Genomic DNA, 25,924 nt, shown 5'->3' with positions numbered 1-25,924 from the left:
AGTTTCTTTTAACAAGTAGAGCAAGCACAGAAGCAAGTACCTTTGCAAAAACCTCTGTAAGACAAGATGTTGCTTCCTCAACCTTGTAGTTGCTGCCTCTCAGTGATGACACATTTAACTGCTTTAATTTATTATGCTTCTATTTTCAGCCCTACATTCTTGCATTTGCAAATCAAAGCATCCAGGTCAAGGCTTCTTTTGTAGCCACGCAAGATTTTTAAATGATGGCCTGGATTTTCACCCTTCCTTTTTTCAAAGTGTCTTTCTGTCAAGTGATTTTAGGATTAGCATGATTACTAAGGATCTTCTAGATGGAAAAACATAGTTTACTTAGTCTTTGAAGTTCTACCTTAGGTGCATACAAGCATCTAAGGTAAGTGAATCACAGTATGTCCCTTATTAGCACACATTGATGCCATATTATTTAATTGATACAGTTTTAATAGGCTGTGGCCTCACTTTTGTGATAATCCTAATTTGTTAATGATCGTACAAACAGTTTTTCATTTTTTTCTTGAAGAAGTCACAATCAGTGATAGATATGTGAGAGTGCATGAAGAAAATGGCAAGACACAGTCGAAATAATACTGAGATATCCCATAGATAAGACTTTTGACAATAAACAAAAGGTACATATGGTGTCACCAGCAATTTCAGCCATCTGATTTGAATCTGCTGCTGCATGACTATAAAAGTTTTCATTTTCTGTGAAGCAGACAGACATTTCCCTATGTATTGGCAAGAGATTTATTTATAACTTGTGTGAATTAGCAGTCTCTGAGGATCCATTTGAAGGTCCTTGTACTTGTAGGTACATAAATGGGCACAGGGAATGTGAACACTTCTTACTACAGATAAATACAACCAAGATTAATGTGGTATTTATTTATCATTGCTCATGAACAGAGGCCACTTAGATTTTTTGTTGGGTTTTTGGTGGGCTTTTTTGGGCAGGTGGGGGGTGTTGAGATATAAAAACTGCCCAGATCTCCCAAATAATAAACCCAGTGGCTTGAAGTTAGTTTTCATCTTTTCTCAGCAAATTCTTGGTGAGAGGAAATGCCTAAGAAGCCTATTCATTTCACCTGAAGCCATTTGGATCTAGAATTCTTGTCTGGACCACAGCTGGAGCATTTGTACTATGCTCCATTTATTCCATAGTTCATTCAGGAAGGAATGTGCAGCCAGTAGACACTGGAAATCTGTGTGTTCAGTTTTGAAAACCTAGCTTCCAGATTGTTACTATAATATGTAAAATTTCGGGAAGACCTGTGATACACAATTTCATTAGAGGTATTAAACACTCAAATCTAGTATTTGCTCATTTTAGAGAAGCTTGTCTATGTCATGAATCACAGAGTGGCTGGGGTTGGAAGGGACCTCTGGAGATCATCTAGCACAGCCCCAGGTTCAACCAGAGCAGGTTGCACAGGTTTGCATCCAAGTGGCTTTTGAATTTCTCCAGGGAAGGAAACTCCACAGCCTGTCTGGACACCCTGTTGCAGTGCTCTGTCACCCACAAAGTAAAGACATTTTTCCTCATATGCAGCTGGATCTTCTTGTGTTTCACTTTGTGCTCATTGCCCCTTGTCTTGTTGCTGAGCACCACTGAAGGGTCTGTCCCCATCCTCTTGACACCCACTAATGTTCATTCCTAATCCATATCTGAGGACAGTCCTACCATTAGCTCTTAACAATAAAGATCTGCACACTTAGCAGTAATAAAATACTGAAGCATATTGTCCAGCAGGGTAGATTAAAAAATAAAGCTAAATTTGGAAGACTGCAGTGTAGGCAACTTTATAATTTACAAAATTTTTTTGCTTTGAAAATAGCAAAGGGTTAGATATAATAAAAATGGTTATTAAAAGCATGAATATCCTCTGTGAAACCTTGATCCAAGTTTTCTTCTCTTTATCTCTAAAACACAGGCCCCAACCTTTATGGCTTCCCTTGCCATGCACACATATTGAATATTAGCTCAGGGTAAGTGGTTTCCTCCCTTCACAGATGGTAGAACACACCAAAGGAGGCAAGAACAGAGTTCAGATCTTTCCATCTTGCAGGTGTAAGGTCTAGTAATCATGACTTTCATTTCTAATAATAATGAATTTTACTTGTGGTGCTTCTAACACCAAACACCAACCTTAGGGTTGAGTTTGCTAAAATTTTCACAGCCTTAATAGAAGAAACTGAAATTCTTTCCCTGATGCTGAAAGAAGGAAAATCCCAGACCATATTCCACTTTCACAGAAAAAGAAACAGTTCTTCTTGATCCTAAACAGACCTGGCAGATCATTGCATCCGGAAAGATATTTCCTCCCTGCTGATAAGAAGAGCAGAGTAATTTTTAATATAATGGCCAACCCTAGATATGGACTATAGGGCAAGAAAGCAGCTGGTTCCATTCTTGCTGCCCAAAAAGATGTGAGCATTTTTAACAGTGTTGTTTATGCTGCAATTTTATTATGCACCTCATGGTATTTTGTGGTCTTTACAAAAGTCTTAAGTTAATGTGTCTGACTGACATCCTCAGCCTCAGTCCAGTCTTAACCTGTTTTCTCCTCCTTTTTAAGTAAGATTTTTCTATTCCTGATACCTTGAAAACTTGGAAACAAGATGCACTTTTCACTCTAGTGTTTGAAAAAACGTGAAATATATTGATATTATTTTGCAATTTTAATAGAGTTTTAAATCTTCAGTAGTGGCATGACTTTTTAAGACTGAAATTGGAACACCTCTATTTAATATTTTCAATGGTACAAATAAGAGTTTAAGCAGTTGTCTAGATTTTTTAAATGACAATGCAGTATTCGTATTGAGACTACTGTTAAAGACTTACTCAAAATGTATTCTTCCATAAAGAACTTTTCCCTTCGATAATAAATGGAAAACTTTTTTCCATTTAATGTGATTTCTTTCTGCTTTCACGATGCAGAAAAATTTAGATAAAATTGTTTTTTCATTTCAACTAATTTGAAAATTTAATTACAGAAGTTTCACTGATTTTAATTTTTTCCATTGTTAAGTAAATCTGCTGAAATAGTTTATTTGAAGTACATCAAATAAAAAGGCTGATTCTGATTTTTCTTATTTTAGATTATTGTGTCATGCAATGAAAGACCATATAGTGCGTGTTGCAAATGAAGCAGAATTTATTTTAAACCGACAAAGAGCTGAAGATGTCCACAAGCACGCTGAGTTTGAGGTAAGCCTGGGAGCTGGTGCATTTCTGCTTCTCTGTTTTCAGTCAGTTGTCACCTAGACTGTAACTCCATGCAATAAAGATTTTTTTTTTCTTCCAAGGAAGAAATTTACATTGAAAGCATTTCAAAACTGCTTTTTAAAAGCTTTGGTAAATGTCAAGCACGAGGAATGGGTTTAATTTCTCATCTTGTCACTGAAATTCATAAAAGCATTTACAGCTTGAAGAAATGCCTTAATCAGAATGTCTAATCTGATAGGGTAGACCCTTTGGTTCATGAAGAACTTTCCTGATTTATTGAAAATAGTAATGCAAATTACCTTAATAATTATTTTTGTTGATTTTTTTCAACAGTATGTATGAGTTCAGTAATAAAGCAATTATACACTTAGGGTACTTCATGAAAAATAAGAAATAAAAATGTTTTGTTAAACAGATTTAATATTTTAAGGTCATTTTCTTCGAACATTTTGAATTTTGGAGCACTTTAGAACATTTATTTTTTATAATTTATATAGTGAAATTTAATACTGCATATCTTTCTTGGTAGTTAGGAATCATTAACCATTGACAGTAAGATTCAGTATTGGAAGATGTAACAGAGTAGCTGGTTCCCATAACTCTTAAATGTCTATAATTCTTATTCTAAATAAGTTAAATTACATTGCTTGAAAGTGATCCAAATGTTAGACCCCCCTGTTTTTTAAAATGTCTTCAGTTTAATAGGTTTTCATTTGTTTATACAGGATTAATTTTGTTCCTATTAAAGAAAAAAAAAAGCAGAAGTAATGGTGTAAAGTTAAGACTTCATTTTTGGCGTGACTTTATCAAATATGGGTTTGCATTACTATGGTGTTTCATACAATATTTCATCACTGTTTTTTATAGTTTCTGAACCTGCCTTGTGTTTGCATACCTTGGTGTAGATGTAGGTATATATGTGCAGTCATATATTTCCACATGTTTTACTGCTCAAGTGAACCAGCATTAGCAGTGAGATATACTGACTTAGTACTGATGATAATAAATAGCTATATCATTTTATTAATCTGTCAGAAAATGTCAACAAGCACCTGGTGACTAGAAATAGGATCCGGTAATCTTAGTTTTGATGAGGTTTTTATCACCTTGAAACAGCTCTCTTAAATGTGCACTTTGGTGTCCTAGTTTTTGTGCTCCTTGACCTAGCTGAAAACTGTGAGACACAGTGATATCTGTTGTCATTTTGAATACACATAACCTTTACTTCATTTTGTCAGAGCAGACAGCAGACACTTGTCATATGGGATTGCAACAACTTTATTACCAAGCTTATACTGGATATTTTGAACGTAGATAAAATTGCATCTACAATTAAGTGTATGTCAGAGTGAAGTTTCATATTGCCTCAACAATAAATAACATTTGATATCTATCAGAGCATCATGCAGTAACCTAAGAGGACAATGGAAGATTGAGTTATCTGCTCTTTGAAGAATACATTGAGGTATAAGATCTGTCAGAACTCTAGACAAAATGAGAATATTCAATTAACTTCTAGCTTCTGTTAGCAAATAAGATTTAGAATATTAACTAAATTCCCTAAAGGAATAGCCTCAAGTCTGTTTTATTGTCTGGTAAAGAAACCAGCACATTTTTCATATATGAAAATTTTCATTACATTTCCTGTAGGAAAAGACCGAGATACACTTTTTAGGCGAGTAAGTTTAAAACTGCAAATCATAAAAGAAAATTGTAAAATGTAGACTGTTTTAAATGTGAAATTCACAAGTACTTAAATAAGGTGATGGTTAAAGTCTGAAAGAATGCTTTATATATTGTCTTTAATAATGGTGGGAATATAACTGAACATTTTATTATTCATCCTACTTGAAAGCAGTAGGGACAAAGAGATTTCTGGTAGTTTTCTACTACATGGCTGTATATCTGTCATTTTGTTTTAATAAACTGTATAGGTGTATGTCCTGGGGTTTAGTACATGTTAATCATTGCTCTCAGCTAGAGAAATGCATGACTATTTTATTTTATTTCTACCCTTTAAACTTTAATTGAATCATTATGGGTGAAATTATTTGGCCCAAGCTGCACCAAGTTACTGTGTCTCCTGCATAGAGGGGAGGCCATAGACCAGCATCTAAGTTTTACTCTGTGACTCCAGTTGTAGTTGCAGCCAGGAAAATTCCTCCCAGAATGGATACTTCACAGTTAACTTTCATTTTGTTAACCTTTGTAATTGTTCAGGAAGAAAAATGAAAATTTAATTTTACTGTCCAATGAGCTGGTGAAATATTAACCTCATTACTAAGGCAGATCATTGTACTAATTGGTGCCTCCCTGTACAAGAAGATAAATTGAAAAATGAATTAACCCTTTATGAATTAGTGTAACCATTGTTCTTTCCCAGATAGATTACTTGAAATAATGTCTGTAAACACAACAGAAAGACCACTGTAAAAATCTTATTGAATGCTAATGTGATCTGTACTAAAAGGGTAGTATGCAGAAATATGAAGAATAAAATATAAGGTATGAGGTTAACTTAATTTTAATTGCTCTTTTGAATACTAGAATATTGGATTCTATTCAGCACTATTACAGCTTTGAGTGTTGGCTAAACGTTCTAAAATGGTTCACAAAAACTGTAAGTGCAAAAATGTGTCTTAAAAGGTATTTTTTAATTTAGCTATTTTGAGAACAATCTAGCCTTTAATTTATACCTAGAAAATTCTACTTTTAGTGGATTTATTTTGATTACTCTGGCTGCATTCCCTTTCTTTAGACATTATGAAAGAATTTTGATGAGGAGGAGAAATTGAGTTTGAACTTAGCATGATTTTGAGAAGAGAAGTGGAAAAGTATTGTCCTTATACATAAAGAAAGGATTTATGAAAACAAAAATACACTATGGAATTCTGGCAGTTTAGAAACAAATTTGTGAGAAACTTAAGAACCACAGTATTTATTTTAGAGGTAGTCTTCTCTCAAAGGAAACATGATGGAAATATTATATTTTTTTCAGTTTAAAAGATGAGTGATTTTTTTATCCATTAGGTTTTTAGAAGAGGTAGTATGTTATCAAAATTTTGCCTGTTGTGGTATGAAATAGAAAATATACGCCGTAGTTTTGTAGTTTAGCATCTGTAGTAATAAAATAATCAAATAACTTTTTAATTTCAGGTCTTAATATAATTTAAAGATCAAAATCAGTGTACGTAGTTTTTTGTTGTATATTATCCTATGTATGTTAGAGCTGTATTTTATACCTGACAACATGTGAAACATTTACAAAGAAAGACTAACTTCTAAGGTTAGCCTTGCATGGCCACACATATACACATGCAGAGGTGTATAGTTTAATGGTTTTAATTGCAATTCTGTTGCCTTTGCCCTTGGTATTTCAATTTTTTCATGTTCTGAGTGCTTTTTTTATGGATAATATATAGTAGTAGAACCATTTCAATTGAATCGTGTCGTGGTTTAGAAATAGTACAGAACTACAGAACAATTCAGTGTCCCCACCACGACTCTCCTAAACCAGACACTCTTTGGTCACTTCCACGCCCCTTCCATGGTGGAGTTGAGACTGGAGGCACAAAAGGTGAAAATCGCGAGTTGAGATAAGAACAATTTACTGGAAACAGCAATGAGATAAGAAAGAGAACAGTAACAGCAACAATATTAATAAGAAAAGGTATAAGACAAAGAAGTGGTTTACTCAGTAAGTAAAACAAGACAGGACCCCATTTTGCCTGCCACACTTTCTCCCTGACCAGAGAGACAGTCTTCTTTACTCCTGCCCCTGGCAAGTGACATGAGATAGCATCAAATAACATTAGGGTTTGAACATTCCTCCCTTCCAGCTTCTGTAAAAAATTAACCCTGTGCTGGATGAAACTAGGACAAATGACATGTCCTATTCTTCTGAAAAGTACTTTAATGAGTTTTTTTCATATTGAAAGAGTTTAATAAATAATAATTTTAAGGCAATCATAAATAGCCTGTCTTTAATCAAGTGGATGCTCTTTCATTCCCAGTCGCAGTGTGCTCAGTACGCGGCTGACCGGAGAGAGGAGGAGAAGATGTGTGATCACCTCATCAGTGCTGCTAAGCATCGAGATCATGTTACGGCCAACCAGCTCAAACAGAAGATACTCAACATACTAACAAATAAACATGGTGCCTGGGGAGCTGTTTCTCACAGGTAAGCTGCAAATGTAAAAAGTGTGGGGCTTTAAACATTACTTTCAAAGTTTGAGAGAAGCAGGTATTGTGTAACTGAAATATGATTTTATTAGGAGTTTAAATGTACTTAAGTGTAGCCTGTGCAAAGCTGAACATAACCAAAGTGCAGCTAAATTACGTGGGTATTCCTATTAAAAAATTAATTTTAAAAATATCTAAAATATGTAATTTCTTCTCTACATAACTGATACAGTATTTGAAGCTTTATTCAGAGCCCTATTGAGTACTGGTTTTAAAAGTTCATTCTATTCAGCATGGAGGTGAAATTAAATGTACATACATCATGCCAAAACTAAGAGCCTTGCTCTTCTGGATCACAAAAATAGCCAGTGGCTAAGGTGCTGACCCTCATGTGGAGGACTTGAGCTGAAATTACTCCTTTCCTTCATTCAGAGCAAGGTCTTGAACCTGGGTCTCTCATGCGAGTGCCGTGTCTGTGAAAGCAGAGACTGCCAAGTCTCTCTCTTGTTTGTGCGTTCTAGCCACAAACACTTGATCATTTATTCAGAGTGAAAAAACTCAAACAAAAGAAATCAAAGAAATCCTGCTCCCAGATAAACACAATTTTACTGCTTGATTTCCCATTTAAATTCCTATTTGTCTGCTCTGAATCACGAAGAGAATAGAAAATTCCATTTTAGCTCTGATAAACCTTTCCAGTAAAAAACATAGTTGAGATGGGTAGTACAAAAACTTTTTTCTAGATAAATATTCTTAAAAAAATATATTTGCATTTATGCTGACTACATAGAATTTAAGCCTATTAGAAAAGTTGCCAACTAATAAATTTGACATGTCAGCAGTGAGGTTTATTAACTAGCACATATACTGTTCATTCTTTTTGTAATTCTATCTAGTTTGTTCTTGAAGTTATACCATGTTTAAAATAAAAAGGAAATTTTTCATGTTCATTACCCCTGTTTCTTCTAAAGAAATCACTCTCTCCTGGATGATGATGGAGATGTATTTATTTTTTAAAATGGTAGAAACTGTGGAAATTCAGTCTTACAGAAACTGTTGTCTAACACCAGAGATGTTCTGGCGGAAATTACAAAAATGATAAGTAGAAAATTGTGATATGGTTAATTCAAAACAGGTTTAGTTCATAAAGGATGCTCAAGTTATGTCTAGTTGAGGCTTAAAGCTGCGTGCCTGGAGAAATGAACATGCTGAAAATAAATGCAATTTTCAGTCCTTTTAATGTCTTTGAATAATGAATAACAATTTTTGAATAATGTTGTTACTCGACTTTGTGAATGGCTGCAGGCACTTTGCAGACTTAAATCAGTTCCTGTTCACTACCTTTTCTGGGTGACTCTGTCTTCTTAGGGCCAAGTAACTTTTATCTCCTGGACTGTTGATGGCATCCTAAATGGCAACAGTCCTTTGCTGCAGCTTTTTTTCTCTTGAGTCCATGATAGTTTCTGATGGGCCATAAAGTAGCTTGACACCTGTGACAAACCTATGAAATTTCTTGCACTGACCAAAAGAAACTCTTATTTTATCCCTGTCACACAACTTGCCCAGTGTTGTCTGCTTCTCAGTTACTGGCAGAGCTGCTTTCCCATTTTTGGTGCTTGCAGTGCTAGGTGCAGTGGTTGGCTTGGTTGTATTTTAGCTGCAGGCAGCAGCTTAACCTGGAGAAGAGGGACATGGTGACAGTAAAAGGTCTCCAAGTGGGATTCCCCACTTGCAGGAACCAGCTGGGAAATAGCCTTGCACTGCAGGTTTGGCCATGTATGCCATGGTAGTTTTGTGATCCAGCTCACAAGTGCACCTTCTGTCATGGGACTAGTGGACTGTGAATGGGAAGAACTGGGATGACAGCAGGGAGAGGGAAATGCCCAGTGGAAGAGCCTCTGAGCCTTGTTAGGGACCAACATAACTCAGTGGGCAGATCTGAAAGGCTTTAAGGGTAGAAAATGGAGAGGGGTCTCATTGAACTCCTCAGCCACAGAATGCAAAAAGTGGTGTTAATTAGACAGATACTCTGATACTTTTTTATATGATGGAAATTGAGATGGCTTCCAAAATCATACACACCTCTGGTCTTGGCTGGCATGAGACAAAACAGGACTCAAGTCTCCATTTTTAGTTCCTGACAAATAGTTACAGCATTAGCAATCTCTTTCTAAACTCGTGCTTCTCTGTGCCATGAGAGATACAGCCTGACTGGAATACAGAATTACTTTAAAAATACACAAAAACCAGGTTGTCACTCCAGACCTCTACACTTCTGTAGTGATTCTATAATTTCTATTGGAAAAATGTTCCCAGTTCTGAAGGCACACTGCTGTTCAACTTGAGAGCTGGAGACCCTTCATTGAAATGGTGAGTTTAGGGAGATCCTTCTCTGGCCCAGAGGGGGCAGGGTAAGAAACAGGCCGTCACTTCTGCACAATAAATACTTGGGTAATAGCAATGCCTTTTGGCTTCCAAAATAGATAAGGTAAGTAGGAAAATATTCAGGCAGACATGAGTGTGATTCTTCAAAGATTCAAGCTTCCGTTCTCTATCTGCACAGTGGCAGCTGCAGATTTACTGTTAGTTGCAGCATATAGTACAAATATATATAGAATCATAGGATCATTTAGATAGAAAAGGAGCTCTAAGATCATTGAATCCAACCCTTAACCTAACACAGCCAAATCCATCAATAAATGATGTCCTTAAGTGCCACATCCACGTGTCTTTTAAACACCCCCAGGGGTGGTGACTCAACCACCTCTCTGGGCAATTTGTTCCAATGTTTCACAACTCTTTTAGTGATGACATTTTTCCCAGTATCCAATCTAAACCTCTCCTGGCCTAACTTGAGGCCATGTCCTATATGTTTTTGTTTATCTTTTCTCAAGATAAACAAACAACTTTCAAGTTCTTTAACATAGATGCTCATGTTACAAAATATTATGGTTTCGTTTTGTCAAATACAACCCAACTATAAAGAAATTTTTTCCTGGTGTTTGCAGTTCAACACAATGAGCTTCTAAGCCTCTTCAGCTTTTGTGTCTTTGCATAATGTCTTTGCAGAAAGTAGCAACCAGCATTTACTATTTAATCTATAGGTGCCACAAAGCTTACTCTTTGTTCATTAAGAAACAAAGAGACTATTAAGAACCACAGAAGGTTAGTACTGAGAGGAAAAGTGAGAGGTCTGACGTTCTAATGTATTCACATTCTACAGTATTTGTAAATTAGGAACTTGAAATATATTATCGTAAAATCTTCCCAAAATGTCTGAAGAAACAAGAATGAAGTTGGATGGTATGAGCCAACAAAATACCATATAAGACTTGAAATTCTAAGTTAGATTATAGTTATATATACATAGCTTAACTAAAAATATCATAAAATCATAGGTGACTTATATTTTAATTAGCTTCCTAATTAGATATTAATTTATGAAGGTGAAATTAATTAGGGACAACTACTCCACAACTTGAATAAATGCCTACAAACACAGTAATACTGTACAGCAAATTCCTGTCTATATGTTAATCAATCAGTGAGTTGGTCTGAGAACATCTTTACTCTTTCATCTCCTTCTGACTAAAAATGATAAATAACAGTTTTGAGAAAAAACTTTCATTTTTATTGTTTTTCAATGTTAGCTTCTTTCCTCTTTCACAAATGTTTCCCCTTTATGTCTTAAGGTGAAACCCAAAGTTCTTTTTCTCAGTTTCTTCCAAGTGTGGGCATCAAATCCTCTACAACAAATGGAAGTTTACTGAATCATGTTATTTTAATCTACATATCTCAGACAAAGCATAATAGATTTCTAAATAAATCCCATTAGTTTGTTACAAATCCTGTTCGTGCCCTTAAATGAAACTAATTCTGTTTCCTGCATTTGGGCAATTTGACACTTTTAGGTATCTTCATAATAGCTTGCCCTAAAAATACTTGTTTTCCCTTTTTTAATTTCAGCACTCTACCAAAATTTAAATTCTGCAGGTTTTTCCCATTCAGATGAGAAATTGATGAGCTGGTTATTTCCTTGATGTATTGTCACTTGTTCAGAGGGAATATGCAACATCAGGAAGAATCAAACAGGGTGTTTCATATCTTAGTGTTCCAAGCTTCTTTAAGCCAGCACTTACCCTTAGCTTTTTTCAGGGTTATAGTTTTCATGCCACAACATATGCTTCCTTCTGCCTTCTCTGTCAGCTTCATATGGTGCTTCTCTTCCTCCCCATCTGCATCTCTCCCCATACACATCTTTCTCTTTTAAAAAAAAAAAAAATTAAAACTTCTCTGTACACACAGTTCAAATTCCTTATCAACCATATTTATGCCTATGTTTTGGGCCATAAGCTGTTACTGTCTTATTTCAGCTTCTTGGTTTTATCAGATACCTCAACTTTTCAAAAACTTTAATTCAAGAATATTGAATATATATATCTCTACCTTACAGTTTGTATAGGTTTAAGGCAATTTAGGGCAATAAAAAGAGTTCAGAGTTCCAATTAGCTTTCAAAATCTAAATATGAAATACTTGTCATAGATATTTTCACATGATCAGTTTTGATATTCACAGGAGGACTACTATAATGAGAAAAATGACATTTAAAAATGAGACTTGGTTCTCTTGCTTTCTGTGATTTAATGAAGGAGGTTCCACCTACATTAAAGCAGCTATACCAAATAGCAAGTATACAAGGGCTTTTTCTGTTCAAATCCATCTTTGGTTAAACTAGACACCCATAACAAATTAATCATTCATGGTGGAGGGCAGAGCTGTCAAACTCATTCTGTGGTGAAGACCAAATTCGTCTGGGGAGACAGGCTGGAAATAAAAAGTTTCTTGCCAGACAGCTAGTTTTTTCTCTCTCTGCAGCATGTGCTTCTGAAGAGTTTGGGTTCTGCTGGGGGCCAGAGGGATGAGAGCGGAAAGAGAACTCCCTTTCCCAAGCCCATGGGGGTTGGCAGTTAAATAAGTTGATTCTGGAAAAACACTGTTTACAGCAAGGGAGACCAGATCACAGGAATTTAGAAAGTTGTTTCCCCTACAGCCATCCTTTGGCATTCTCTGACTCTATCTCTATACTAGCTGCTGTCTTAGGAAATTCAGAGAGGCACAGAACCTATTCTAACCACCACTGCAAATCAGCTTAATCTGGTTTAGCTATTCATTCATTTCTGGCTCATTTTAATGGCTAGGCATAAATTACAAAGGGAGCTTTAGAACAGTGGAAAAGATGTAGGACCAGATCCTGTCTACTGGATCCAGAAGTGTGTTTGACATGCCCTTTCTCAGAGGGCCTCTTAAGGTTCTGCATTTTTTCCACATACTCTGTAAGAACTATGACTTTTCTGTAGCTGGAATTGCTGGAAATTGTTTTTTTGGCAGAATATATTTTTCAAAATTGGTCTGATAGAACTGCACACTTTTTAGCTTATTAGCTATCCTGTTACAAGTTCCAAATATTTAGTTTTGAGATGATTTCATCACAATAAAACATTAAGAAAATATTTGTCTGTCTTCTGTTGTTTTTACTTTACTGCACTACTTGAGAGACCTTGAGATCAGCAAATGTTTCAGCAACATATTTTCAGTCCAGTATTAGTTATCCATCTATAGCAGGATTTGAACATGAGTGAGATGATTTTGTTAATCTGATTGCTCTAATGTAGTATTTTACGTTTCAATCAACTTTTTAAATTTCTTACTATGCTTTCAACTGCATGGCTGCTCCACTCATTGCATACCCTCTGCCTTCCTTCCTCCCTGACTGCTAACCACTGTTGGTGGAAGGCAGAGACTGTTTGAAGGAGCTGAGGATTTTGACAAGCATGACGGAAAAAGGGGGATGGGAGAATTCTGTATCCTTTTCTAATAATAGTTGTAGGGTGGTATTTACAGCATAGAGATACCTGCCAAGAAAGGAGTGTTGTATAACCAGAGATGAGCTGTACAAGCAACTCCACAATTTGCTTATGTGGGATTTATTCAGTTCTGTATTTGTGCAAGGTTGCTTTGAACTGTGGCGCTGTTCTATGGATTTTTTCCCACAGCTGGAAGAACCTCATAAGAAAATATTTTTTTTGGAAAGAGGTAGTGTTTTCAAATGTTGAGAAACAAGTGGTGCTCAAGAAAGACTTGTTCAACTCTACAGAGAGACTTGTTTATCTCTAGGAAGTACAGCACATTTAATTTCATTATAAAGATGGAAGTCTTCCTTCTTTACTCTGTTTTTTTCCGCTCTACTTCAATATGTTCTCTGTTTCTGCCTAAATTTGGGGCTCCCCTTTTGTTCATGGAAAAAAAAAAAGAGCAAAGCCTCGTAAATTTTGGTTTTATTTGAGACTTAGGGACAAGAGATCCTTAGATGTCAAGTTTCTTTAACTGGGACAGTAATCAGAATACAAATCCAAATTTCATACTGTCAATTTGCCATATATATATTTATTGCAGGACTATACATATACAAAGATGAAGGCCCCCTTTAGCAAACTGAGTGGGAGTTCTGGTCCTCCTTAAGTCTAGCCATGGATTTAGCATGTGCATGCACATGAAGCCATTCAGCTTCCAGGGTACTAGTCACAAGAAGAGCCATAAGGGTTAAGACCTGTGGACCATCCAGCCCTATGATCTTCAACTGTAGCTGAATGATTAAGAAACAGAAAGATAGGACAAGTAGACATGATAAAACTCTACTTAGTCAAGTAGACATCTAAAACTCACTCAGACTCCTTCAATTTTCAACCCCGGATTTCCTGAGGAATGTCAAATTCAGTCAGTCTTGATTTTGAATTTTCCATATCTCGGTAGGGCTTCAAGGTCCCTTCTGCCTTCATGTTTTCCTCCTAGTGCCTGCAGCCGAAACAAACTCTGTAGTGGTTATCAGCAGACCGAGCTCAGTTGCTGATATTAGACAATGTTCCTAGCACCTGTTCTCCTTCTTTTCCTGCCTCCAACTCAGAAAGAAGTACAAACTCAGTAGAAACCACGAGGGAAGAATTTCTCATTGCTGGATACCACTTTGCTCGCTTTTCCTCACATGTCTACGTAGTAATACCTGTGCAATACAGCAGTGGATTTCCCATCTTCCCCATATAAAATAATAGAAAGCAAAGAATAAAAAAGGATCAAAAGCCACAGATTTGAAGATTCTGAAAATTTTATGCTTCTAAGAAGGCTGTATTTTCTCAGAAATTGAATTTCTTTGATGCATTCTTTATTTTCTGACATAAAATGGGTGAGAATTTTTAAGTCTTTTTTAAGTACCATTACAATCCAGGGTTCTTTCCCACATGATGCTTCAAATATATTACAGAAGATAGATGCCAAGCTGTAGATAATTTTTTTTTCCTAAGAGAAAAACCTGCAGTGGTATTGGTAAAATTGGTAGACTTCTCTACCAGAGACAGACATTTCTTGTTGTAGACATCAGAAATGCAAAGTTTAACCAGAAATGAAAACCCAGTGGAACAATTTTATTTCCTTTGTCTCAAAGCCTTAATTTTTTGTACTTTTTAATTTATTATTTATTTCTTAAATTTTTTATTTATTGTTTTATTTATCATTTATGTCCAACGATACTATTGTCAAATACTTTCAGAAATTGAGAAGAAAGTTTGGAAAGGAACTGAAGATTAAATCATCTTCAGGCACCGAGGAAGGTGTAGTATGGTACATCCCAATCACATCCTTTCCATCCCCCTTTCTTTGTGGGATATGAAGTGGAATTCTGCAAACACCTCAGAAAACCTTTTCCATGTCTTTGAGAGATTTATAGTTGAATTTGCATTTGCATTATTGGATCATTTTCTTTGCTAAAAATTAATTATATGTGGTTTTAAACCTACCTCTTGTGTTCTTAGTTCCTTTTTCCTCATGGCAGTGTGTAATTAGCTAATATATGTAATAGACTGATCTGTTTTTCTTGTCTGCTCTGTTGCTTGGTTTCTTTTTCTCCTCTTTTTCCACAGTGGATGGAAATCATCATGAGGGTTGATTTCCCCCCCACCCCCCCATTTTTACTTCTCTCTGGTAGAACACCTTCTTCATTCAAAATATTTTAGAGCTTTCCTAAGCCAATTCTTGGAGCCCTATCTTACAGTATTGCAAGGGGAGTGAAAGGCAAGTACATATGGAACTGCTGCTCCCAAGTGCCACTTAAGAAGGAAGTCCTGTCTTCAGATGTACTGGAGGAGCATGGTTCCTTGGATGCAGGGGCCATAACCACTCTTGTCCCTTCCCTCTTATCTTAATATAGCTTAGCAGGCTGTTTCCTTGGGTTTGGTGTTTCTGTATGCATTTTGTTAGCCTAGTCTGTATGTTCACAGACACTAAACTATGAAGATCATCCTTAGACAACTCACATTTCTGATTTCTGAAAAATGTTCCCAGCATATGTCTCTTTTTCTACTGATCAGTTTTGGTTGGATTTTTTTGTGGGTTTTTTTGGTTGATTGGTTGGTTTGGTTGGCTTTGGGGGGTTTTTATGATCAATTTTAACTTTTTGAAACAGTGAAAAAATAAGTTTACACAGATTTACTTTGAATGATTCAAAAACACAGTGTCAGTCATAGATGTTACATGACTTGAAGGAGATTGCTGTGCTTGATTATACCGCATTCCTTGTTGATAAGATAGATATGGTAATGCACAGTATAATTCTAAAGCCTAATGACATCATTCAAGTTGGTATTGAAAGTACTGTGTAGGCTTGGTTTTATTATCTGATTTTACATAACTTATGTAGATTTCGTACATTTGTTATTATAGGATTTATTTTTTCTTCATGACTTTATTTTTACATAACCTGTAAGCTCTGGGTTTTTTCAGCAGTAATATCTGTTCACACAGAGTTTTGATGTATATTGTAGATCTATTTCTTGTACACTTTCAGACATAATATATCTGAAGATGACAGGTTGCAAGTTACTCCCAGTATTTGAGCTCCCCAGTATATTGGTATCTGTTGTCAATAATATAGACTGTTGGTTATGTTGTAAAGCTCCATTGCTCAGGAGTGTTACGTTTTGAAGTCATCTGTCATGGAGGTGTTGTAGAGATAGGAGACTATTTATGTTTATGGCATTTTAAGTAACTCAGTAAGACCCTTTAAAATATACAGAAAAGGCTTGTTTACTGTCATCACTGCTCACTTAATCCTGTGACCTTGACATGATCGTATGCCCGTAAAGCTCCCTGCAGGTAGTTCAATAAAACAGATGAACATCAGAGTCCAGTGATTGTTTTGGCTTCAGGAATATACTCTTATACCATAAGTATTTCTTAAACATTCAATAGTGCTGAATCATTTAAAAACCCAATAATGTAGCAAATTATCCAATTGTCTAGATTATTAGAAAATCCACCAAAAAATTCATAAACCACATATATTCTGTGTTTAATTTGAGAACGCTACCCATTGTTTTGAAAAATTGTCTGTATACACAATGCCAAAAGACTAATATTTAAATTATTTCTTAAAATTAAAGTGTCCTAATTTTTCAGATTCCCACTGGGTTGGTTTTTTTTTTCACTTTTCTCCTGATATCAAATTATATTTATTGAGTGGAGATGCTTTTGGTTTTGTTACAGTCCCAATCTGAATCTAAGAAATATTCATGTGGAAAAGATTTCTTTAGGTGATTTACTAGAAGCTATGTTTGCACTTATGGTAGGAAGCAATAAAAATGTACATAAAGAGGAAGGTAAATTTGATGTCTCTTAGGCTCAATTTATAAAAACTACTGAAGCCTTTGGGACACTTTGCCATAAAGGTGTGATAATTTTTATGCATAATATATCTTGTGCTATGTGAAAACATGGAGGAAAGTAAAGCATGATATATTTGCCTCATAGTGAGTGGAAATGTTGTTTTGGTATTAAAAAATGTTCACTTTCATTTTTCTTAATGTCTAGACATTAAAGGTTCCAATTTCTATTAGGTAACAATGCATTATTTTTAAACATATAGTGGTCTTTTACACTGAATATTGCCCTAACCTCTTCTACATTCTAGAATAAAATGTGAAGTTTTCAAAGCTGATGACAGCTTAATAGTAGAGGAAATTTATTTAGTGAACTTCAGAGAGTATTTTCAGTGGTAAAGTTTCATACTGAACTGTTGAGCTAAAAATTATGAAAGTTAAGTGAGTGAAACCTGTCAAAAAAGATGAGAAGCCAGAAGCAGGTTTTAATATGTATCTCCCAAACTAAAATGGACTCTACTATCCTTTATGATTTAATCTCAATTAAGAGCCAGTGAGAAGAATGAGAGAAAATAAAAAGTTACCCCATATTTTTTGGCTAAATGCCAGACAAGGTTGAATAAGAAAAAATAGTTTCTTTCATAGTAGTCATTTCATATGAGATCATCATTTGATGATTTAGTAAAAATCTCAGTTTGTATACTTTTAGAGGATCCAGACAGACAAACTGTTTAATTATTCCCCAAGTATACACTACCTTTCATTTTTGAGTCTTGGAATTAAAAATTTAGAAAAAACCTGATTGGAAATTTGTGTGGAATGCCAATTTCTCTGAAAATGTCCTCAATGAAAAAATTATATGGTCTGTTACATTTTAACAAAACAGGTGTTATAAAGTTTTGAAGCCTTGTTAAATAAAACTGAAATATTAAAATTAGTATAAAAAATAGATTGGAATTTATGAATAATTCAATAGTGTTAGAAAAATCTTACCAATTATCCTTTAAAAAAAGGAAAATTATTTATTGCATAGAAAGTAGGTTTTTCTTTAGGGTAAATTGTCCTGGCTAGTGACATCTCAGGTTCTCCGTTGTCTCCAATAGTCCGAAATTTTTGTTGGTTTATGCCTATATTCATCCACATTAGCAGTTGTAAAGGCAAGATACTTACCTTCTACTGGTACTCTCTCAACCCTATTAGAAATTCATAGCTAATATCATCCCTGACGTTAGAGATGCATAAAGGTAGGTCAGTGAATTATGTAATTGGCATGCACATAACTGAATGATGATATCTGCTCCACATATTACAGGCACTTGGACAACAGATGAATTAACGTAGGGAAAAGAAGATTTTCGTACTACCTAAAAAATACTCTCTGACTGAGAAATAGCTGTAGGTGTGACTGAAGAGTCACTTTGTAGATCCTCTGGTGTTTGATCTGACAGAAAATAGGAAAGCTCTGTAAGCAGTGGTCCTTCCTCCCCAGCTTTATTATCATGTCTGCAATCAATAGTGAAACTGTAAAATATCAGCCAAGCAGTTGTACTACTTTTTGAGCTGAATTTCAATATAGTAGCATTATTTCAATATAGTAGCACATTTTTCACTATTTTGAGAACAGACAAGAAAGGGGTGAATCCTCTCACTTTCTGTGGCTGTGTTCACCACTATTCACTTTGTTCTCCTTCTGATGGTAAAAAAAGGCAATCAGAAACAAAATTTTTTAAAAAAATTTACTAATCCAACATCAGTGCAGAAACATAAAGTTAGAAGTCCTTTATGAGCTGGAAGAATTTTTGGGAATACCAGGAAGGACTAGTTGCCTTCTAAGTTCTGATACGTCTTCACATTTTACATCTGAATCAAGATGAGAAGAGCCCTTGGGGTCTTTGTCTGAAGGAGGGAAAGATTGCTGGTATATTCCAAGGTTTACTCTATATTTACAAAACAACTTACTTTCTTTTTCTTTTTAAACCATTCAGCAATAATGAAGGGGGAACATGGGTTGCAGGATTTATAGGCGCGAAGTCTGAGGACCCTTCCTCCATTTTCTGCCTAAACATAATGCAACTCAATTTAGAGCCAATTGTGTGCCTCCATTTACAGTATCTAGGTGTTTCTTACCTTCCAAAACTTTCCTGTAGACTTGGATCACTGAAATGTTTTCAAATGATGCTTTACTGAGTGCATTCAGCAGTTTATGCTCTCTAGTATATAGGGGGAGAAAGGGAATGTAAAATGTCTATTTTATCTGGATATTTCATGTATTGAAATCAAGAATTAAGATGTAGAAGTACTGAAAAATTCTGTTTCATTTGTGTTCTGCATTAAGTGACTGTGGTCATGCATGCATTTGTCCCATAGTATGAATTAAGTTACGGGGTATAGTCTTTGAGATTTTCTTCAGCACTGATGCTTAATTATTTTTAGTTTTGTGGTGTAATTATTTATTTGCATTTTCAGTCTTAGAAATTATATGCTTGGGCATATTTCTTAAGAATTCCTGGGTGATGCAGGAATATTTTGCATGTGATTTTGAGGGTCGGTGAGAGTTGTTTATCTGTGGGTCAGGAAAGCAATAGGGGTGAAAAAATTATGTGTTATTTCCATGATCTAAATGTTCTGCAGCAGTAGCAGCAGCTGAGCAGCTCACTGTTATTCAATGCAACATTAACTTTTCCATTAATGCTGGTGCTGTAAAATATGAAGCCCTTAAGCATTGCAAAGTTGCTGCCTGATTTTTGTTCTTTTACATGGCTGCGTATATTTGCATGCTACAGCCATTATATGGAAAATCACCGTCATTACTTTTTAGAAGGTCATTTTCTTATTGTGCTGAATACTGTTAGATACAGAAAAGCCTTAACAGAGGAAAGGATCTTTAAGCACATTCACTATAAATGCTGTATTTTTACTTATTTGTTGCTATTGTTAGATGATGGTAGCCCAAGTGTCAACGAGATATTTTACTTCTCAGTTTTTTCTTTATTTATTCATTAAATAAATAAAAAACAAACCTCAAAATAAACCCCCTCAAAAACAAAACAAAACAACAACCAAAAAAAAAACCCACAAAAAAGCCCCCAGACATGAAGAAAGCCCTACTTTTTCTCTAAAAACAAAAGTAAACAAAACTGTTTAATTTCATTTCTTCCCCTAGGAGGAGGAAATGGACAGTAGGAGGGACAGTATTAAATATTATTTTGCACCAAGATAAATTTTTGTTACATCATAAACATGATTCGTATTATTCAACAATTTTGAAAATGCTAGATTTTTAAAAAACTGAGTAACTGTGGAGATTGGAATTGTGGTTATTCAAATTTCTTGTATTATTTTAAATATTTGTTGAAAATATACACATTTATAGGAATAGTGGATTTAATAAGTGTCAATAACAAACCAGAGCAGCAATTCATGGTACTTCCAACCAAGATATACCAACAATTCCACCTACTCTCCCCTCCAGAATTCACAGAACAGTTCATATGGGAAAGCAGTCACTTTATGCCCTAAATAATGAAGTTATAGTTTTAGTGGTGTTAGTGAGGTGACATCTCAACACTGAATAAATCATATCAGTCTTTATCTATCTGCCTTGTTTTCCCCATCTGTAACATGTGAATTGTGGTATACTGCTAACAAAGTGATCTGAAATCTGTTGATGGAAGAAAGAGCAATAAAAGTATAGCTTAATAAATATCTTTTCTATTAAGAGAATGGTCTTAAGTATTCAGTGCTGTTTCGCTTTATTTTTAAACCTGCTTTAGTCATGTAGCTCTTTAGGTTTTTCTATGCCTCAGATTCACTGTGTTCGCTGTTTTGATGCTTAAATCATCATCATCATCATATGAACCAGCATCAGCATGAAAATAACAGGATTTGTGTGATGGCTCCTACAGAATCCATTCTAGCTGCATAAGCCATTACCATTGCTCTTAAGATCTGTTTCTGGCATTTTTGGACCAGGATGAAAAGGCACATCTGATTTGTCTAGTGAGCTTCTTACTTCTATATTCAGTTGAATGATTCTGATTCTTTCCTGTGGTTTTCTCTCCCAGCTCTCTGTCTTACAGAATTTTTGAAATACTAATTTTCTTTTTTTTTAAATTCAGGTGTTTTGATGTCTGCTATTATTTGATTTCAGGTACATGTGGGAAGATGAATTTAGTATCCAAATGCTAAAAATAATAACATTTTTTATTACATAAATGTACACACTATCCATATTGAGCCTTAAGTCTACAAAGAAATTCTACCCTGGTTTCATGACATTAAATTTGCAAAGAATTTTAGAATTTATTATATTCTTTACATTATGAAAATATTGCTTTTCAGGAATTTCACTTAGTTTCTAAGTTAATAATTTTGGAATTTTTTCAGTTCTGTTTAATAAGCAGTGATCTGAATGGCATGGTGTTACCAGCCCAAGTTCTGAACGTGCACTTACTAAACCCTCAGTTAGGTCTTGCCTAAATCTTGTCCCAGGACTGTATCCTTCCAACATAGGACTATGGGTTTTCTCATTTATTTTTCATATACTACTGAGAAAATTCTTAAACTTTTAAGGGTGTATCCAGGGTGTATTTCCTCCTCAAACCTGTTCAGTGTCTTCTCTGTATTGCTGCCCTGGCTGGATAGTGTATCTGTATTTACCAGTGCCAGCAATGTGGCACTCAGAAATGTCTTAAGTAGCTAATAAGGGGGCTTTTCAGGATTAGGAAAAAAGGGAATAAAGAAAGTAAGTGATCAGTTCAAACTTTTTTTTTTTTTAATTGAATAAGTTACTTGTGATTGATGAAACAGTTTGGAACAAGAGAAGCTGTATAATTAGAATTGTCTTATAAACTTTTTTTTTTTAATGAATTCAGTATTTATATCAGTTTGAAAGAGCTGGCATAAAAATCAATACCAATACACGAGCAAATAACATATAAAAAATAGTATGTTTTGAAAGCTGAGGAATAGCAGAACTTTTAGCACAATATGCAGATTAGAACAGCCTGTGAAAATAGTATTGTTGTGTATACAGGATAAAGATCTTTGTTTCATTAAATATCTGTTTCTGCTTAGAGAATTTTTTTTCTTTGGTATCTTAAAAAAAAAATCATCCTCCTGAAGCATTGAGTGTTTCTAGATTTGGGAAGCAAAACAGTGAATATTTTAACTCTAAGTTCTATTTTTTTCTAGCCATTAAAACTGCAAGGAATCTCAAGATACTTGATGAGAAAACAAAGGGAAATCTTATGATCATCTTTGATATGAATCCAGTTAAAGGATCGACAGCGTTAGAGTCTGAAATGGAAAGGCAGAAGTATATTACTCGAAATACATTTTAGCAGTGATTAGCTGTTATCTGGAAAAATAGATTTCACTTCACTCAGTAGAATGCTATATTTTGCTGAGAATCAAAGTTTACAAAATAAATTTCAATATTTTTTAGTATGGCAGGTGATGAATGTTCTCCTGCAGAGGTTATATCAGAAAATCAATATTTGTAAAATTGAAACAGTATAGGTTTGTATTGATCCATGTGGCTAAATCAAAATGAAAGGCTTTGTAACAGCTTTCTTAGACAGCCTGCTATCCAGTAATGGCAAACTATCAATTTTAGCTTTCCACTGATAAATCAGCTTGAAAATTGGATGTCAAATTTTTTTTTTTTTTACTGAAGTAGTGATTTTTTTCTTCCCTCTAACCTTTCTTGATGTGTTAGATTGGTTTATAAGACTAAGCTCTGCCTTTTTGAAACCAGTTGTCAAAACGGACTTATTGATATATTTTGAAATAAAATCTAAACTATTAAAGCCTAGTTTTGTGTACTAGCTGGCTTGATGGTAATGCTATGTGTGCACCTCTGTGTAAGCAAATATAAATATGTTTATGTGTTTAATACTGAAAATGATATTGATTTAATACTTCAGGTATATACGTTTCTCCTTTTTCTGATCTCTTAAGTCCACAAAGGTCAGGTCTTCAACGGCAGCTTTTAGAAACTAAAGCCTCAGAAACTATTTCAGCTTTCAATGGTTAGGAAGATTGATTTTTCTTTAATTGACTGATTTTCTTTTTTATTTTGTGTTAAGTGAGACTTTATGAAATGATAACACGAACATCAGTTTCAGCTGCAGGTCTTTAAACGTGCATGGATGTTCTTTGTTTCTAATGACAGAGAAAACAGGATACAGATTTTCTCAGAAAATAGCAAAATCCTTTGTAATGGTTGGGGGAAACCCTTTAATTTGGGTCACATGCAGTAGTCTTCAGTGGCAGCTAACAGTGCCATACCTTCATGTCTGTACAGCAGAGTATAAGTTATCTCGAGTGGGTATTGATTGTGAAGTTTGCTGTTGTATAATTACTTTTGGCTGTAGAAAAATATGGTGTGTATTGATCTAGATGGAAGCATTTGACTAGCAGTTTCCCTTGGCTAACAGTGAGTGTCATCTTTCAGCCATGATAAATGGTAACACTCTGGGTCAGCATAATTACTTGGTGGTGAAATGAACCTCCTGTACCCTTCTCCTCTCACACCAAGGAACGACCGTAATCATCTTTATCTTAAAGCCATGATTTACTGAACTAACCAGCCCCTTAATACAGACCTCTCCTCCCCTTCCCACAGTATGTGCCCACATTTAATGTGGCTCTATACTACTATTTTAAAAACTAAGCTGCTCTGTTCTGAATCCACAAGTATGATTAATTTTTTTTTTTACCTAATCCCTGTCAGTTGACCTGGACCTGCAGGAGGCCAGCTCTTGCAACTATCTTTTAATCTTAATGTTTAGTATTCATGGGAAAAAAAAAAAAAAAAGAGAAATATTAAGGTGTTCCTCATTTTGACACAGTGCTTTTTAAGTCTTGGAACCAAATGTTATTAATGCACTGTTAAATTATTAGTGTACTGCAATGAAAACTGCCATATGAATTTATTGTCAGTAGCCCTTTAATTTTATAGAGTAATGTGCACTCTGGACATGCTGTCTTTGGAGAACAGATGATGATATTTTTCCACTATATGCTGCTAGAACAGTTTCATTTAAAAATAATTTTGACACCTCGTTTAATAACAGTTTTAAATGTAAGACTTTTTTAAAGCAGTAGCCATATTTCTCTTTATATGTATGTCTAATAGGTGATGAATACGTTATCAGAAATAGGGAAATAATATTTATTGCTAGAACAGAAAACTAAGATGATTTGTATTGTTTGGCACCTTTTTAATGGGGAGTTTTCAATTTGTTATCAATATTTCATTAAAACTTTGTATCATGTTGTTTAAAATGGATTTGTGTTTACTTGCCAGTAGTGTAATATGGCCCTGGGGTAATGACTTTTTGTTAAGTAATGTTAGTTAAAGAAAATCTGGCAATAGTTTTAGATCATTTTAAGACAGCTGTGAAGGGTTTGGATAAAGGTCATTTTCAATGATTGTGCTTAGTTAAATAAATGTGAAGGATTTCACAATGGGAATCTTGCTTTTCAGTATGCTGTCATAAATTTCCCCTTAACACATCTGGGAATAGGAAGTAAAATGTAGTTGTTTCTGCCTTGAAGGCAATGTCTCTTATATTTTCCTTGCTTTGTTTGTTTTCCCCTTATAATGCTGTTTATTCACATAACTAGAGTTCAAAGGTTTTACTTTGTCATAAATTAAATCTTCTATTCTCTGACAGTTTGTGGGACCCTCTGGATATAATTTTCAAGTGGTTGTAACTTGAAGATTTTTTTGGTGAGATTTAGTCGTTAAAAGTGTTAAATTTTCTGACAACTCAGCCTCTGTTGTGACCCTGGTTCATTGCTTGCTCTCTCCCTTGGCCACAGCTGGCCTCTTGCTGTTCACAGCTGAAAAGTGAAATCAATGCTGGGTCTAACAAAATGCAGATGAAAGCCATTCTGATCATATATAGTCATTTCCCGTAATTTTATCAGCCTTCAGTTTCTTAAATGATCTCTGGAAAACATTGTTTGTTCATGTGAATACAATATCGAGTTTTGTGATAAAATGTCCTTTCTTTCTGAAAAGTAATACTTCCTTAAGCATTAGTAGTGATACACAGCTCACATTGCCACAGCACAATCTTCTAAAATACCAGTCTGATCCTTCCCCCTTTCCCTCCTGAAGGGAAGCCCGTGAAAGAGCTGCTGGCTGAATCCTGCCAGCTTTGAGCCTTTGGAATCTTGCGAATTGATGTTTTTATGTTCTACAAGGCTCAGAGCTGGAAAGTAAGAACTCTTACCATGTGTCAATCCACATTTCCATTGATCTTGTGTCCTTTTTATTTTTATTTGAGCAAGATTGGTAGGAAAACTATGCTGCAGTTAGAGGTGGCAGCGTATGATGTAGCTTAATGCTTCAAAGGTCACAGAACTACAATGAGTTTGATGGAAAACAGCCTTTCTCCTTATTTTAAGTGGTTCCTGCTTTGATTACAGGCATTTATTATAATTATCAAGAGATTAGTCTGTTGTTATAGAATCCTTGTAATGGAACCATTTAAAAGGAATATAATGGCAGTTTATTGGATTGTGCAAAGGAAAAGAGAACAGATAAAGTGGTTGTTTTTAAATTGATCAACTGCTGCCTTAAGCATACTAATTTTTTCCTTTTGTTTAACTTCACATTTCTCTTTGTTTCACAATTTTCAGTTGCATACTAAAGAAGTCATTTTTCAAATTCTGAAGGTATTTTACTTGTAATATTTTCATTGCAGTCTAATCCCATGGAGTTTAGTTGTTAAAGACATTCCTTCCAAAATGTTCTTACACTATACATATCATAGAAAGTGTACTGTCGGACGCAGC

General features: G+C 34.9%; 1 protein-coding gene across 9 annotated transcripts in view; it reads left to right on the top strand.

Annotated features, from left to right (window-relative positions):
- Positions 1-25,924, top strand: part of NBEA (neurobeachin) — a 388,857-nt gene that overhangs the window by 162,179 nt on the left and 200,754 nt on the right. For all 9 annotated transcript variants that reach the window (XM_017731325.1, XM_017731319.1, XM_017731324.1 and 6 more), the window contains 2 exons: positions 3,100-3,208; positions 7,240-7,406. In XM_017731325.1, the coding sequence (XP_017586814.1) occupies positions 3,100-3,208; positions 7,240-7,406 (276 nt within the window). The remainder of the gene's footprint in view (positions 1-3,099; positions 3,209-7,239; positions 7,407-25,924) is intronic.

This window comes from Corvus brachyrhynchos, unplaced genomic scaffold (assembly GCF_000691975.1).
Source record: "Corvus brachyrhynchos isolate BGI_N302 unplaced genomic scaffold, ASM69197v1 scaffold103, whole genome shotgun sequence".
Taxonomy (NCBI): Eukaryota; Metazoa; Chordata; class Aves; order Passeriformes; family Corvidae; genus Corvus; species Corvus brachyrhynchos.
This window is presented reverse-complemented; position numbering and strand designations above follow the sequence as displayed.